The sequence below is a fragment of the Tauraco erythrolophus genome, chromosome 18, assembly GCF_009769465.1.
Source record: "Tauraco erythrolophus isolate bTauEry1 chromosome 18, bTauEry1.pri, whole genome shotgun sequence".
Taxonomy (NCBI): Eukaryota; Metazoa; Chordata; class Aves; order Musophagiformes; family Musophagidae; genus Tauraco; species Tauraco erythrolophus.
This window is the reverse complement of record NC_141482.1, coordinates 6899182-6914550: the sequence shown is the minus strand read 5'-3', so window position 1 is coordinate 6914550 and position 15369 is coordinate 6899182. Positions and strand designations below refer to the sequence as shown.

The 15369-nt window shown below is 55.3% G+C and overlaps 1 protein-coding gene and 1 non-coding gene across 2 annotated transcripts; both read left to right on the top strand.

Moving 5' to 3' along the window:
- The first annotated feature begins 2739 nt into the window (after positions 1-2739).
- On the top strand, positions 2740-13451 carry PABPC1L (poly(A) binding protein cytoplasmic 1 like). Its single transcript, XM_086622771.1, has 14 exons — positions 2740-2932; positions 3747-3940; positions 4474-4589; positions 5366-5505; positions 6092-6186; positions 6468-6605; positions 7127-7222; positions 8086-8352; positions 8885-8975; positions 9256-9384; positions 10901-11040; positions 11407-11500; positions 12400-12530; positions 13368-13451. The coding sequence occupies exons 1-14, from the start codon at positions 2740-2742 to the stop codon at positions 13449-13451; spliced, it is 1908 nt and encodes a 635-aa protein (XP_086478897.1).
- Positions 13121-13239, top strand: LOC147527486 (U6atac minor spliceosomal RNA). Its single transcript, XR_015222706.1, has one exon. It is a non-coding gene; the product is annotated as a U6atac minor spliceosomal RNA (small nuclear RNA).
- Positions 13452-15369: the final 1918 nt, after the last annotated feature.

Sequence of the window (15369 nt, the reverse complement as noted above, 5' to 3'; positions counted from 1 at the left end):
TCATGGGTTGAGGGAATATCTTAATTTTTTATATAATTATATTATCTTGGGAAAGGCCCCTCCAGCTGGTCCAGTCACAGTAAGAGTCCAGGTGCACTCTACATGTTCCAGCTGATCTACCTGGTGCAGTTGCAGCTTCTTCCTGGCACTGGTGCTTGTCCGACCGTTGGGTGAGGCGGTTCAGTGTGGGGAACTGCCAGAAGGCTTTTGGGAAGGTAAATTTTCTCTTGATGTGCACTGCAACTGACCCTTCTGAGAGTATGGGATGGGTTGGAGTTGAGCAACCACACTCGAGATGTTTTGTTTTAACGTGTGGGACTGGGGTGGTGCGTGGTGCCTTGAGCAGGCTGGAGTGTCTCCTGAGCATCGTTCACGGACTCCATGGCAGCAGAGGAATCCTCTTTTTTCACGAAATCCAGCAGACCTGTTCAGCTGAAGTCAACATCAGATGCTTGTCCTGCTGCACTAGCTCCTCCACCTAAAAGCAGGGAAGCAAAGGGAGTGTGGCTGTGAGGAACAGTTCTGCCTGAAACGTGGAGGTGCTGGTGGCTCAGGGCCAGCGCAGCGGTGCAAATGCCACCGTGCTGGGGAAGCTGCTGGCGGATCTGCCCTCGGCTTCTGTGCTTTTTCGCCCGGCCTTTCAGCTGCACAGCGAGTTGTTTAATGACAAATCACCACCTCTCATACACATACCCTTAGCTCCAGCACAGCTAGGGGGTGATCTCTGTGGATGAAGGTGACCAGACCACACTCTGCGTCATCCAGACAAAAGGTGATGGCAGGGACCAGGTTCTGCATCCTGTGAGCTGGGTGCTGAGGGAGTTTGCTGCGGAGTTTGGGGGTGTCAAGTGCCTAATGATGAGGGGTTCGCATGAGCTGTGTACAGCATACCAGCTCCTGCCCGGATTTCTTAACTTCGGGGAATTACTTACCAGAACTTGCAGGTCATTTCCTAAAAATAGACGGGTGGGACACGCAGCGCTGGCAAGCGCTGTCGGTGTTCAAGGGCAAAACGCAGCGCCGCGGCCCGTCCGTTCGCTTGGAAAGGGACGGCAGGCCGCTGCCCGAGCTGCAGTTTGCAACGATCAGCAGATGCGACTGCTGGCGCGCTGCCCCGACCCGGCAGCTCCGCGGGGCTGGGGGCGACCGCGGGGCTCCCGCCCCCCTGCGCTGCCGGCCCCGCTCGGGGCGGGGGCGGGCCGGGCCGCAGCTGGCGGAGGGCGGGGAGGGCCCGTCCCGCCCCCGGCGCCGCCGCGGGAAGAGGCGGGCGGTGCCGGCAGCTCCAGCCGGAGCGGTGCTGCGAGCCGAGCCCGCCGGAGCGCTCGGCGTGAGTGCGGGGCCGGGGTCTCGCCGCCCGGCTCCGGGCCGGCGAAGGCGGCTTCTCCCGGGGTGGGGGTGTCCTCCCGTGCCTGGCCCGGAGCGCCGGTGGTCCCCGCCGGCGGAGCGGGAGCGGGGTTGGGATCGGGATCGGGCAGGGCGAGCAGCTCGCTCCTGTGCCGCTCCGCCCCGGCTCTGGCAGTGCGTCCTCAGCCCCGTTGCTTCGCCCGGGCGCGGGGGCTCGGCCGCCGGCGGGGATGGGGCCGCGCCGCGTCTCCGCTCGCTGCCCGCCTCGCCCTCGGCCGGGTCTCTGGTCGCGGCCGCTCTGACCCGGTCCTCTCCTCTCCGAGCTCCCCGCCCGCGCCCTCTGCCCCGCCGGCTGCGGGGGGACGCTGCGTTTGCGCTCCCCGCCCGTCTTCGTTCCGCGGGCAGCGTCGCTGTGAGGTGCTGGGGGGTGCGTCGGGGCTGCGCGGGGGTAGGGCCGCTTCCCGGTGCGGCTCTGCCCTCTTCTGCCTCGGGGGTCGCTTGCCTTTGACCGAGGGATTGCTTAATGCAATAATGCGCGTGCATTTATTCTGAGCATCCGTGGGGTATCTTAACAAGCATCTCGGGATTTTTGATCTTTAAGCGAAGAGCCCCAAAAATGGGCTTATAAGCTTTTAGGGCAGGAGGTGCGTTTCTGCTTTCCTGGGCAATACCTTGGGGGTGTCAGGCTGCGACTGACATTTTCACACATGACTTCACTCCCGAGTGAAAACAGTGGGAGTCTGAGCATCGCTTTTCCTGCTTTGAGGGCCTCGTCAGCGAGCTGGGGCTTGTTTCATTGGGAAGGGCTGGCTAGAAACCTGTATTTGCCTTGTTAGAGCTGGAGATGTTTGCTGAGACCGCTGGCTGCAGCAGTGTGGGCTGCAGGGCCACTTGCTGGAAGCGACTCCTTGGCAGGGCAGTGCCTTGTGTCCAAGCAAACCTGTCCTCCTCGGGTTTGCTCTGGGTGAGCAGGCGGCTGGAAGGAGCTGTTAAGGAGGAATCAAAATGGAAGTCTCTGGTAGACAAGGGCTGTTTACCTTCTGAGGAATGGAACTCTGTTTTATTTCTCTTGGGTTTTAAGTCTTGAAAAGAAAAAATCAGTGTGTGTGTTGTGGTGTGTCCCTCTGGCCACTCCCCATGTTTGCAGGGGCTCTGACATGTGCAGATCACCCCAGCTTGGCTTCTGCACCAACATTGAAATGTCCCTGAAAAATCTGGGAACGCAGCATCCCTATGGCCTTTTCAGCCCTATCATTGCTGGTGGGAAGGGCACAGCTTGCACTGCTGGGGTGAGGCCAGCCCCAGTGTGGGTCTGTGGTTGCTGCACACCATCTGAGACCTGAGGCTGCAGAGCGTAGGTTTGTCTTCCTCTGCAGCTGAGCTTTGTGGTTGACCATGAACGCCAGCGGCCCTGGCTATCCATTAGCCTCTCTTTATGTGGGAGACCTCCACCCGGACGTGACCGAAGCCATGCTCTACGAGAAGTTCTCACCTGCTGGTCCCATCATGTCCATCCGAGTCTGTCGGGATGTTGCCACACGCCGATCGCTGGGCTACGCCTACATAAACTTCCAGCAGCCTGTGGATGGTAAGGTCCCTCTAACGCAGCCCCAAGGAGCTGCCTTGCAACAGGGGCTTGGAGTGTGCAAGAGAAGGAAGGGCTGGTGGTGCGAAAGAGGGGAGCAGCTGTTTGAATGGATGCCTCAGCTGTTGTGGATTGGCAATATTCTACTACTGTTGGGTTTTGGTTATAACTAATCCAAATCTGCTCTCAGATGGTGACCCATACTGCTCCCATCTCTTCTTAGCGGCTGGGAAGAATGTGGCAGCTGGGCTTTGGGCTTGTGGGAGGAGGAAGATGACTTGCAAGAGTTGCTTTCCTCCATGAGCTGATGGAGGAGGGCACCAAAACCCCTTCTGCCCTTCCCTGGGGCAGCCAGCTGCCCACTGGCTCATGGCGTAAAGCGAGGCTTCTCTCCTGGCAGGCACTGCAGTGATAACAGCACTGCGTGGCGTGGTACCCAACAGGCGTTTCGTGCTGGAGTGAGGCAGTGGTGAAGGGAAGGTGTTGGGTTAGTTGCCCTGGAGACCAAAATCCTTACCGGGTAAATGAGTTGGGCATCTGCCAAGCTGGAGCTTGCAGTGAAATGAATGATCCTGTGGGAGTCAGACATACTTTGGAGAGGGGGGAAAAAAAAAAAAATTAAAAAGGAAGGAGTGATGTGGCTGGAGGAGAGCAGAGCAGCCCCTGCCTGGCCCTGCTGCCCTGTGGGGCACAGCTGCCTGTCTTATTTAGGTTAACAAGCCCCTGTCCAACAGCGTCCCTGATTCCTGTGCTGTAGGATGTGAAGGGGATCTGTGTGTCACTCTCCTCTTTCCCCCTGTCATTGCTTCTTTGCCAGCCGAGCGAGCCCTGGACACTATGAACTTTGAAGTGATCAAAGGCCGTCCCATCCGCATCATGTGGTCCCAGCGGGACCCTGGGCTCCGGAAGTCGGGGATTGGAAACGTTTTTATCAAGAACCTGGATGACTCCATCGATAACAAGGCCCTGTATGACACGTTCTCTGCCTTTGGAAACATCCTGTCGTGCAAGGTACCTGCACATGTGGGTCCTGCAGGAAAGGGCTTGCTGTAGAGCTGGCCCATGTTCTTGGCAGTGTGCTCCAGCCAGCTGAAATACGCTGTCTTGTTCTTCTTACTACAAAGTTTCCTCTAAATTCCCACCTGCTTTGAAGCCAAAAGGCCCTGTTGTGTTTCTCCTGGGAATGGAGGATTTCTCCCCTGCCTCTCTTCTTCCCAGTCCCTGCACATACACGTTGTGCATTGTCCTGTCTGAGCTCAGTGCATCAATGGCACTTGGGTCTCAGTGAGCCACAAGCTCTTGGGCATCATAAAGCACTGGGTGTTGGAGAGCAACCACCTTTGTGCCGCAGGACATCTGGCCCTGGGTAGAGTTCTCGCCTGGCTCTGACCTGCTGCCAGCACCCCAGTGTAGCTCAGCTGTTGTGGGAGTGGAGTGTCAGGGAGGGTAAATGCCCCTGGAAGATGAGGGTGTGTTTTCCTGCAACTTACTTGTGTGCAAGCATGGAGAAAACCAGTGTCTGTCTTCCCACCCTGCGTTTGTAGGTGGTTTGTGATGAAAACGGATCCCGTGGCTATGGCTTTGTTCACTTCGAGACCCACGAGGCAGCGACTCGGGCCATCGAGACCATGAATGGGATGTTGCTCAACGACCGGAAGGTGTAAGTGCTGGAGAGGAGAATGTCTCCTCGGCTCTGTGCTTGGTCCTTCCTTGCCTTTTTACACACTCGGGAGCAAACACCAGCCCTGCTCGGGCTCCCACCTCCTGCTGCTCTCTTTCTCCTCCCTTCCTGTCTGTCCCCACCGGACACGGCATCTCTGTCGCTCTCTGGGGCAGTGAGTCATGCGTGGTCGATGCTGGTGGAAGCATGATAGTGGTTTGGAGCTGTTCCTGACGGAAGCAGTCCAACCCTGGGCTGTGTTTTATTGCTGAGGTGGTGTAAAAAGTGCCCACAAAGCAGGGCTGGTCCTTGGTCTCGGCTGTCAGCATCAGATAATCTGGGCAGGAAAAGGTTTTGTTGCTCTTCAGCTTTCTGCTTATATTGCATCACCTTATTCTCTACATCCCTGTCTCTGCAGACGCAAGCAGCTGCCCAAAGGGCTTGGGGATACCTTGAAGGAAGAGAGCTGGCACTTCGTGGCATCCTTTGGGGGTCTTTTGGGGTCTCCCAGGGTGACATCCCCAGCATGGGGCTGTGCCCTGTCTTACCACTCTTCCTGTTTCAGTGGTGCCAAGTGGGATGTGGGTGGGGGAACACCAGAGTGGGACATGCTGAAGTTGCTGGATGTGAAACACAGGGTGGGTTTATGGGTAAGCAAAGCACGGCCCAATGTGATGGGATCTCCCTTGGACACAGGCACATCTGTCTCAGTACAGGCCATCTTCCCTCTGCAGAGGACATGTAGGGTTTCATGTCCCTTTCCTTGCTTCCTGCAGGTTTGTTGGCCATTTCAAATCCCGCAAAGAGCGTGAGGCAGAGTTTGGGGCGAGGGCAATGGAGTTCACCAACGTGTACATCAAAAACTTTGGGGATGACATGGATGACGACAGACTGCGGGAAATATTCTCCAAGTTTGGTGAGTACTTTCTTGTTTGTTTTGTTTTGTTAGTTTTGAAATTGACTTGAAACCAGTGTGTTGTCTGGTTATAGGAGCCCAGGGAATAAGAGATGCCGAGTCTGAATTTAAAGCAAAAAAGGCTTTTCAGTTTAGTCCGTCACTGGAGGATGCCTCTTGCGACAGGGTTTATTGTTGTGCCATCCCTCAGACTACACTGTCCATGCTTGGCCAGTGTTAGCTCGGGTGGTTTGTGAATACCCTTCATGCAAGCCCAGTATGTGCGTTCATATATAAAGGAGATGAGAGCTTCTGGCCAGAGGAATCCAGTGCACTGTCTGGAGAAACCAAAAAGCCAAGAGCAATGAGAGCAGCAGCCAGGGTAGGAGGGCTCGTCCTCACCGACACACGCAGAGTCCCGTTCCTGCCTTGTGGCGCGGATCCCACTGTCTGTCCTCCCGTTCGGTTCTTCTGTGCCGTCAACAGCCGGCCGGTCTCCTCGCTGGACTGGCTTCTCGTGGTGGCTCCCGAGCACGGTGCTGCGTGTTGGCGGCACCCCCTTGGTGAGCACTCTTCTTCAGACAGATCCTTTCCTTTCCTCTTGCAGGAAAAACGTTAAGTGTCAAAGTCATGATGGACAACGCTGGCCGCTCGAAGGGCTTCGGATTTGTCAACTTTGAGAAGCACGAAGAAGCCCAGAAGGCAAGAGGCTCCTTGCTGCCCATCTGCTGTCCCAGCTCCAAGCTTGTCCCCTGCTGACATTTCCACCTTTCCTCAATGGAGGAATCTCATTGGCTTTGTGCTTGGTGGGGTGCTAGCACTGGCGGGGCTGCCTGGGTGGGCAGGACCTGGCAAAGGGCAGCCCTTGCCCTCACTCAGGGAGGTCTCTGCTTGTGGTGGGGCTGGATGGGGGTGGTGGGTGAAGAGCAGGGCTGTGGCCATCGGCTCCCTGCTGTGCTCAGAGTTCTTCCCTCCACTGGCAGGCGGTGGCTGACATGAACGGGAAGGAGATCAACGGGCGGCTGGTGTACGTGGGCCGAGCCCAGAAGCGGCTTGAGCGCCAGAGTGAGCTGAAGCGGAAATTTGAGCAGATCAAGCAGGAGCGGGTGAGCAGGTACCAGGTAAGAGGACAGCGGGATGCATGTCTGCACCAGGAACGTGCCCCAGGTGTCCAGGGACATCCTTGGCTTGGACACAGTCTGGGGCTCTCCAGAGCAGATCAGTGTTCTGAGTCCCTTCTGCAATTAAAGACCCACACAGGGGTCCAGTCACTGCCTGGTAATGTCCCAGGAAGCAGCATCAGGGAAGAGGGGCGAGATCTAAACCTGGGATGATGCTGGCAGGTGAACAAATGAGTCTGTTAATTTTCCAGAAATTAAAATATTCATCTGGAAATGAGACAGCTTGCTGAGGTCTTGGGTGGAAGGTCTGGGTGCCCTCTTCACTCAAGCTGTCTGGCCTATGAGTGGAGCACATGCGTGGTCCTGTCTGCTCTCCACGTTACTGGTCCCGCAGCAGCTCTGGAGAGGACGTGTTTGTGGGGTGTCCCACCCTCTGGCTGAGCTGCTGATGAAACATGCATCCAGCTTGAAAAGCTGCTGTGAACTTTGAGAGCCCAAGCTGCGTTTTTGCCTGTTTGCAGGGGGTCAACCTGTATGTGAAGAACCTGGATGATGGGATAGATGATGAGAGGCTGAGGAAGGAGTTCTCTCCCTACGGCACCATCACCAGTGCCAAGGTGAGGGACCAGGGCTGTTGCTGGGGCTCCCAGGATCAGCCCTTGGAAATGGATCAGGATTATCATCCTGTTGAGTTACAGCTCCCTGCTGATGGCTTGTATTTCAAACCAAGTGTGAAGGACATGCCACTTCTACCCCACGCTGTCCTGATTCAGCAAATATTTTGTAGCTTTACCAAGCTACCCCAGCCCCAGTGAGGTGCAGGGTGTGGGACCTTAAAGCCACATCATTCTGAATATTGCACAGCTGCTCTGCTGTTTGGGACCAATGTGACACTGATACGAATGGAAATGACCCAAAAGCCACCTTGCTCTGGGGGAGCAGGGTTTGCCTGGCAGACAGGCTGGCATTTTGCCTTTTGGAAAAACATCAGAAGTGTCAGTCTTGCCACTGAGACTGGTGTCAAGCTGCTCTTGAAGACTGCAGGTATGGGTGCAGAGGGATGGTCTGGCTTTAAGGTCCAATACCTGTAACCTGCGAGCTGCTGGGGATAGATGCTGTGTCCCCCGCTGATCCCCAGCCCTCGCTGGCTGCTGTGACATTAAGCACCGGAGTGTTGCTGGCCTGTGGGTCCTGCGGGGCTGGGGCACAGATCCCCTGGAAGATCACAGGCAGCAGATCTTGGGCTTGCCCAGACTCTGCCAGCTTTGTTTCTCAAACCTGCTGGTTTTGCGTGAGCAAATCCTCCCCTTCCCTGGAGAAACCTCTCTGTGCAGCCCCATCTGTCCCACCCTGGACGCAGGGACTGCAATGGGGTGCCCATGGCTGATGGGTCACACGCGTGTCTCCCCCTGCTGCGCCGTGCTTCGTGGGTGCTGCAGCGATCTGTGGACTTAGCTGTCTTGTTCTAATCTAATTTTAGGTGATGACAGAGGGTGGCCACAGCAAAGGGTTTGGCTTTGTATGTTTTTCCTCCCCAGAAGAGGCTACCAAGGCCGTGACGGAAATGAATGGGCGGATTGTCAGCACCAAGCCCCTCTACGTTGCGCTCGCTCAAAGGAAAGAGGAGCGGAAAGCAATCCTCACCAACCAGTACATGCAGAGATTAGCTACCATGAGGGCTCTGCCTGGCCCTCTCCTGGGCTCCTTCCAGCCCCCCCCGGGGTACTTCCTACCCCCCATTCCCCAGGTGAGTCCTTGCTCCACAATGGCATTGTCCCATGGGGACCTGAATTTGCCCTGGGCTGGAGGAGGGGGTGGCAGTCGGGCTGAGGAGCGTCTTTTGGGTTGTGCAGACCCGGGCAGACGCTGGTGCAGGATTAGTGGGATCGGTGGGATCAGCACTAGGCTTCCGCACAAGCGACAGGGCTTGCCAAAATGCAGGCAATGGGCTGGGGGGTTAGTAGCTACCGTCCACTCCTCAGAGGAGGGAACCAAGAAGGAGTTTGATGGGAGGGTGTGAGCATGGAGAACAAGTCTGCTGATGAAACAACAAGAGGGAGAGGGGTTACAGAGATGCAGAAGCTCATGGGGAGGAGATAAGTGGAGCTGCTGGAGGACACGCAGGCAGCAGGACTGGAGGTTGATCTTTAAAGTGCTCTGGCAGGCTGCAGAGCCCGGCTTTGGCTTGTCTGCGCGCGGCAGCCACTGAGATGATCCAGGTTGGATCTGGTGCAGCTCAGCTCCCAAGTCATCTTGGATAATGTGTTCTCCTTTCCCAGCCACAAACCAGAGCCACCTTCTACAGCCCCAGCCCAGTTGTCCCAGTCCGTCCTGCCACTCGCTGGAGTGCGCAGCCCTCCCGGCCTCCCCGTGAGTCAGCCTGTCTCTCCTGGGGGCTCTCCGCGCTGGCTGGGATCATTTAGGGACTGAGGGTCTCTAAAAGCAGCACAAAGCATGTACCCACGGGGGGCTGTTTCCTGGAGAAGCGCGCAGGGGTTTGGTGCAGGGATCACGGTGATGGGCACCAGGGGATGAGACATGAGGGTTGACCTCAGAGGTGAGGTGCTCCTGAGCTTTCCCCAGCCACAGTCACTCCTCTTCCATGCCTTTGCTGCCAAGAAGCTTTACTAATCGTGCTCTATCTTTACAGCGACATATCCTGCAGCTACCCCTGTCCTGAGGGCTGCTGCACCTCCCCGGCGCCTGCTGTCCAACATCAGCACCATGAGACAGGCCTCCACCCAGGTGCCCCGTGTGCCCCCCCAGGCCCAGAGAGTGGGTGAGTGGGGGAAGGACCCGGCTCAGACATGGCTGTGGTGGCTGTATGTGGGCGAGGGTGCTCGCTGTGAGCTTGGGTCTGCCTCTGAAGATGGATGGGTTTGTGGGATTGCTCATGGAAACTGGATGGTGCTCTTGGATGTGATGCGACTGGAGCAGTGTCTGTAGTAAATAAGCGTGTAACTTTAGGGGGAAGATTGTGCCCTTTCAGGTAATGGGACAGGTCTCCGATATGCAGATTGGTCTTGTTGGCTGCTGCTCCTTGAATACATTCATTAAAGATGATGATGATGCAGCCACGGCACCCGAGGCTCAGACCAAGGTGGAGGCTGGGAAAGGCCCTCTTGGGCAGAAGCAGAGGTTCTTACAGGCTCTGGCTGAACTGCTGCCAAGGCCAAGCCTCCAGTAAAACACACCCATGGTAGAGATGTCTGGAGCTGTGGCCTGACAACCAGACCTCACTGGCATCCCCAGTGCCTGGCTGTCCCTGTGTCCCAAGGTGTCCCCTCCACCTTGCCAGCATGACGTGGCTGTGCTCCTGCAGGGCTGGCAGGGTGGTGATTGAGCCGCTGTCCTGCACCTAATGCCCAGAGCACTCCTCGCCCCGAGAGTGCTTCAACCTCATCTCTGTCCCATCACCCCTCTGCCTTTCATATGAGTGAGGAAGAGGAGGATGCTCACTGGGGTTGGCAGCGTAGCCTCCTCTGTGGACAGGCTTTGAGGAGAGGCTTAAGTAGCACAGGGTGAAAGCTGCCCATCTGGTGGGTGGGTGAAGGTCTGACGTCCCCCAAACCATAGGACTGTCTGGTGGTGCAGTGTCTACCCACAACCCTCCCAACTTTGTGTGATTCAGCCCAAGGTCATGGTTGGCGTTGAGTGTCTTATTGCTGAAGTGAGCAGGGGGACCAGGAGGGCTGTCTTTGCCCTCGTCCCCTCTCCTTTTGCCCTCGTCCCCTCTCCTTTTGCCCTCGTCCCCTCTCCTTTTGCCCTCGTCCCCTCTCCTTTTGCCCTCGTCCCCTCTCCTTTTGCCCTCGTCCCCTCTCCTTTTGCCCTCGTCCCCTCTCCTTTTGCCCTCGTCCCCTCTCCTTTTGCCCTCGTCCCCTCTCCTTTTGCCCTCGTCCCCTCTCCTTTTGCCCTCGTCCCCTCTCCTTTTGCCCTTGCCTTCCCCAGGGTGAGCTGGGGGACAGGGGCACTTGCTCTCGCAGCCCACCCTCCTCCGTGCTCTCCCCGTCCTGGGGCTGCTGATGCAGGCAGGCGTTTCTGGAGGACAGACAACAAGATGTAGGTGCCAGCTCTCCTGCCCTCTGCACAGAAGCAGAGCACCCCAGCCCAGCGGGCAGGACGGCAGGGCCCTGCCTGTCCCGGGAAAGCTGCCTTTGACATGGGAGCTGCTTTGAGCCCAGGGGGAATTTTTTGGGCCCTCTGGCTGAGCACGCTGCCCTTGTGGCTTCAGCCTCCTTGGCACAGTTGCACGCTTAATGGGCTCCTTCTTACAAACGTTCCTGTCCTCACTGCAGCCAACATTGGGACGCAGACGGTCAGCGCTCGGGTGCCCTCCTCGCCCACCCTGCCGCGGGGCACCCCGCAGTACAAGTACTCCTCGACCGTCAGGAACATCCAGCCGATGGGGCACGTGCAGCCCGTGGTGGCCCCGCAGGTAACCGCTCTGCGGGCTCCCGGCTTCGGCACGGCCGCCGCAACGTGCGTCAGTCCTGGTCCTGCTCTGGGTTAATGGCACTGCTGTCCCCAGGCAGCCCAGTGGCCCTGTTTAACTGGTGCTACAGGGAACCGTGCCTGGGGGCTGCTGGGGTAACTGGGGCTACGGATCCTGCCTGGCTGAGGCTTTCCTGGAGGCCAATGTCTGGATAAAAACAGGCAGTGCCAGAGTCTGCATCAGCATCTCGGTGCTGTGTTCAGGGATCAGCAGCATTCCTGCAAGCCAGGCAACTTGCACATCGCTTCCAGCCTTTGACTGCTGCTCTTCTCTGTTGGTTTTTGTTTTTGTTTTTGTTTTTTTCTCCAGGTGGGAGAACCTGCTGTGCATGTCCAGGGGCAGGAGCCACTGACGGCATCCATGCTTGCAGCAGCCCCTCCTCAGGAGCAGAAGCAAATGATAGGTGGGTGTCACAGCTGCTCTGCTAGAGTAGGTCTGGCTGTGTAGGTCCAGCTGTGTGGCTGTGCATGTGAGGGCATGTTGACTGGCACACATGTGGGACAACTTAGCTGCTAGAAGCTGTAAGCCTTTGTGGGATTGCTCTGATATTATGCTGTTTTTTAAAAGAAAAAATAAAAACTTTGGGCTGTGTTGGAAGGGTGTGGAAGCAGCAAACCCACTCCCTGTCTGCATTAGCTGCCTGGCAGCGAGACAGCGTCTGGTGAAGCTCTGCAGGAGGCAGAGCTCCATCCTGCCCGTGCTGCCAGCCTGCAGCAGGGCATTTGGGATTCCCTCGAACTCGGCACCATCCTGCATTGCTGCTCTTGGGCACTGATGAACAGCTCGGTGGCTGTAGGGGTCCTGAGTCAGCTCTGCGTCGCAGTCCTTGGCTTTGGGTGCTGTCTGGTGTCTCGCTGGTGGAGTGGCTGGTGCCGGTGGCATGGGAGGGGATTGCTAGCCCTGCTGCAAGGAGGCTGCCTTGTGGGCTTGGCCCAGCAAAAGCACAGCAGGTCATGGACCAGCTCTTCCGTCCCCAGGAGGAAACCACTCCTGCAGAAGCAGGTCCCTTCATGAGCACGCTGGTGGGGCAGGCATGGGCAGCGCTTGCTGTTCCACTGCCCTGCTCCCACGGCAGGTGCCTGCTGCTATCTGGCTTCACCTGGCAGCTTCCCTGCCTGCAAACTCTGTTGTTGTGACATGCTGGAGTAGGTTTGCTTGTGATTTATTTTCCACCACCATCACCACCCTCGTATCCCTTTTCAGTTGGAAGGACAGAGCTAGGAGGGCAGGAGGGCTTGCACTGGGTTTGAAAATGCTGGAGGTCTTGCATAGTGCTGATGCCCTTCCTGGTGTTTGGAGCAGGTGAGCGCCTTTACCCTCTGATCCACGCGATGCATCCCTCGCTGGCTGGCAAAATCACTGGTATGCTGCTGGAGATAGACAACTCCGAGCTGCTGCTGCTCCTGGAGTCCCCCGACTCCCTGCACTCCAAGGTAGGAGGCACAAATTGCATCCCAAAGGGCTAACTACCTGCTGCTGCAAGGACAGGTGATCATGACCCAGAAGATGGGTCAAAGATGTTGATAGCTATGGGAGAAGCAAGTAGCTGGGGTTTTATTAAGTGAAAAATGAACAGAAAGGGCTCTGGTTGATGGCACCGTGCCCAGTGCCTGAACATCTGCCCACCTTCAGCAAAAAGAAAAGCTCAGAGCAGCTCCCCAAAAGCACGGGCCAAGCTTCAAGGGTGGTTTGGAGGTGGCTGGGGAGTGAAAGGAAGGAAAAGCAGGGTGGATGTTGCTTCCTGGGAGGAGATCGAGAGATGCTCTTTCCTGAGAACAGAAACGAGATAGACGTTGCCTCTCTGTAGCGTTTCTTCAGTTTCTTCCTTAATTCTGGTGAATATTTAGCTTTGGTTCCCATCAAAACAGTTGCAGTGAATTGGCTGCATCTTCTTGTTGCTCCTTGGAGATAGGATTTGCTTTCACTCTTTAACTGATGTTTTGTGAAGGAGCTTGGGCTCTGCTGGGTGGTGTCAGGCAGCTTCACCTATGGAGAAGTCTGATTTCTCTCTGGCGAGCTCTGATTCCTGTAGGAAAGGAGAGATGCCCAGCATTTCCCTAGGGAAGAGACAGAAGAGGCCTTTTGGCTGATCAGTCTCCTGCAAAAGCAGCAAACTTGGTTTTTGTTATTATTATTATTTTTAAGTCCTTTACCTCTTGGAAGTGGGTCTGTGCAGAGGCCAGACCAGACCTGGAATATTGCATTTCTTGTGCAGTGTGCTCCTACATTGGAGCAACTCAACTTCTCCTCCTTGTGCTCTCTGTTGTAAGATCGAGGAAGCGGTGGCTGTTCTCCAGGCGCACCAGGCCACGGAGATGTCGCACAAGAGCAGCGCCGTGGCCTTCCTGCAGTGACGCCGGGTAGGTGCGGGGAGCTGTTGCGGGCAGCGGCGTGTGCTCAGGGTCTCTGGTTTCTGACTCTGAAACTGGGGATTGGGTTTCTTGTCCAGACTGAGTAAGGCTCGACGAGCAACGTAGGTATCTTTGACTCTAATATTCCATTTCTTAAATTCCATCCTCTGGTTTCCAGACTTAATCGTACTGCAGAGACATGGTTCTGTCTGGTTGTTTTTTCTATGTTGATGAGGGCAACAACTGTGCAACCAGAAAGGAAGATAGGGAAGGACCTTGCTTTTCTGTAGGTCAAGTGGGGACCAGCACAATCCCTATGAAATGTTAGTGGTTTTGTGTGGGCTTGACCAGGAGAGCTGGCCCTGCTGCTGAGCCTGGGACAGCTCATTGACAAGCAATTCAGACTTTCACATATCCCTTTGAAGATAGTATTTTCTTGACTTGTGATCTCAAAGAAACTGCATGTTAATCCAAGTTCAGGTGAATTTCATCCTGTCTGGATGAAATTCGTCCTGTAGCAGTTGAAAATTGCCATATGTGGGTTCTTTGTTTCTTGTAGACTTCAGGATGGAGGGCGAGCCCTGAGAGCATTGCCTTTGAAGACCAGCAGCAGCAACCCCACTGTGCTTTTGGAATCGTGCCCATACAGTGACCCTGGCTTGTCTTCAATGCCCTATCTTATATTTTGTGTGTATTGTAAACCTTGCAGAATTGCTTCCTCCTGCACCTGTAAAAAATCCCCATGTTAATTCTCTTCTTGCTGCTGGAAGCATCTTGTGAAATGTAGTGTGGAACCCAGCCTGGTTCAGTTGCCCAGGAAATTACAAGTGCTGATGAATCATCATTTTTAGTGAATTTATTGGGTTCTGTAGTTTTATTTGTTCCTGTAGCTGACACTAATAAAGAACTGATGCTTTCACCCCCAAAGCATGGGTTAGTTTCCTTTGCAGAAAGACAGCAGATACCTTTTTTGTTTGTTTCATGCAGGTGGATGGGTGGGCTTAGGTCAGGCTGCTGTAATTAGTGTTTGAAGCTTCTGATGCTGGTGGTGTGGCAGTCCCGAGAGCTGATGGAAGGGATATATAGGATTAAATTAACAAATTGCCAACCAACAGGCTCTCCTGGTCCTTTCTGACTCTCTAGGAGGATGGCTGGCTTTAAGCAAATTTCACACCATCTACTTACATTTTTATCCTTTCTAGTTAGCTGTTTTCAACTCCCTTTTAAAAGGCATCATCTACCTGTGGTTCTCCTTTTGTAATGGACCTTGTATGCCTGCTGGAACACTGGCACTGGGTGTCTTCTGCTGGTCACCTCACTGTGTGTGTGTGTCTGGCGCAAAAGACCCAGCTTTTGAGGTATTGAGGAGTAGCTGTAAATCAAAAGCTGCTTCCCCAATGTGTGTTCCTGACCAGTAGTTTCAAGGAGTCACTGATGGGCCTGATAACATTCATAACTGCATCGCATCCAACTGGAATGCTCCCTGCTTGCAGGAGTAGCTGGGACCTGTTATTACTGTGTTCTGTTCTCTGCGCCTCTCCCAGAGCATGTCACTGTCATCATCCTGGCCTTAATGCTCTGCTTTTCCTATTTAGGAAAGGAATTTTGGTCCCTAGAGGCTCCTTGGTACTCAAGACTGGGGATGTATTGACCTTACTTGACTGCTTCCTTGAGCTGACAGGAGCACACCTCCATCAGCACCACCTACGTTCTTTCTGTGCAACTTGTGTGCTGGTGTTGCTGTCTCCATCTTCCTTCTGTGCTGTATCATACTCGCACTTCAGTTTGCTGCTGAGTCATCCCTCCTACTTCTTGTTTTCCTTCCAGCATTTTAATAGAATCACTTACATGTTTGCTCCAGCATGGTGTCTGCTCTGCTCAGCTGGGACTCTTCCCTGGGGCTTTTCATCATTCTTTTTTC

Excerpts from the sequence above, each read along its gene's own strand:
- PABPC1L (XM_086622771.1), top strand. The coding sequence starts at position 2,740 with ATGAACGCCAGCGGCCCTGGCTATCCATTAGCCTCTCTTTATGTGGGA. Across the intron at positions 9,385-10,900 it reads CCCCCAGGCCCAGAGAGTGG|CCAACATTGGGACGCAGACG; the intron begins GTGAGTGGGGGA and ends TCCTCACTGCAG. Across the intron at positions 12,531-13,367 it reads CCGACTCCCTGCACTCCAAG|ATCGAGGAAGCGGTGGCTGT; the intron begins GTAGGAGGCACA and ends CTCTGTTGTAAG.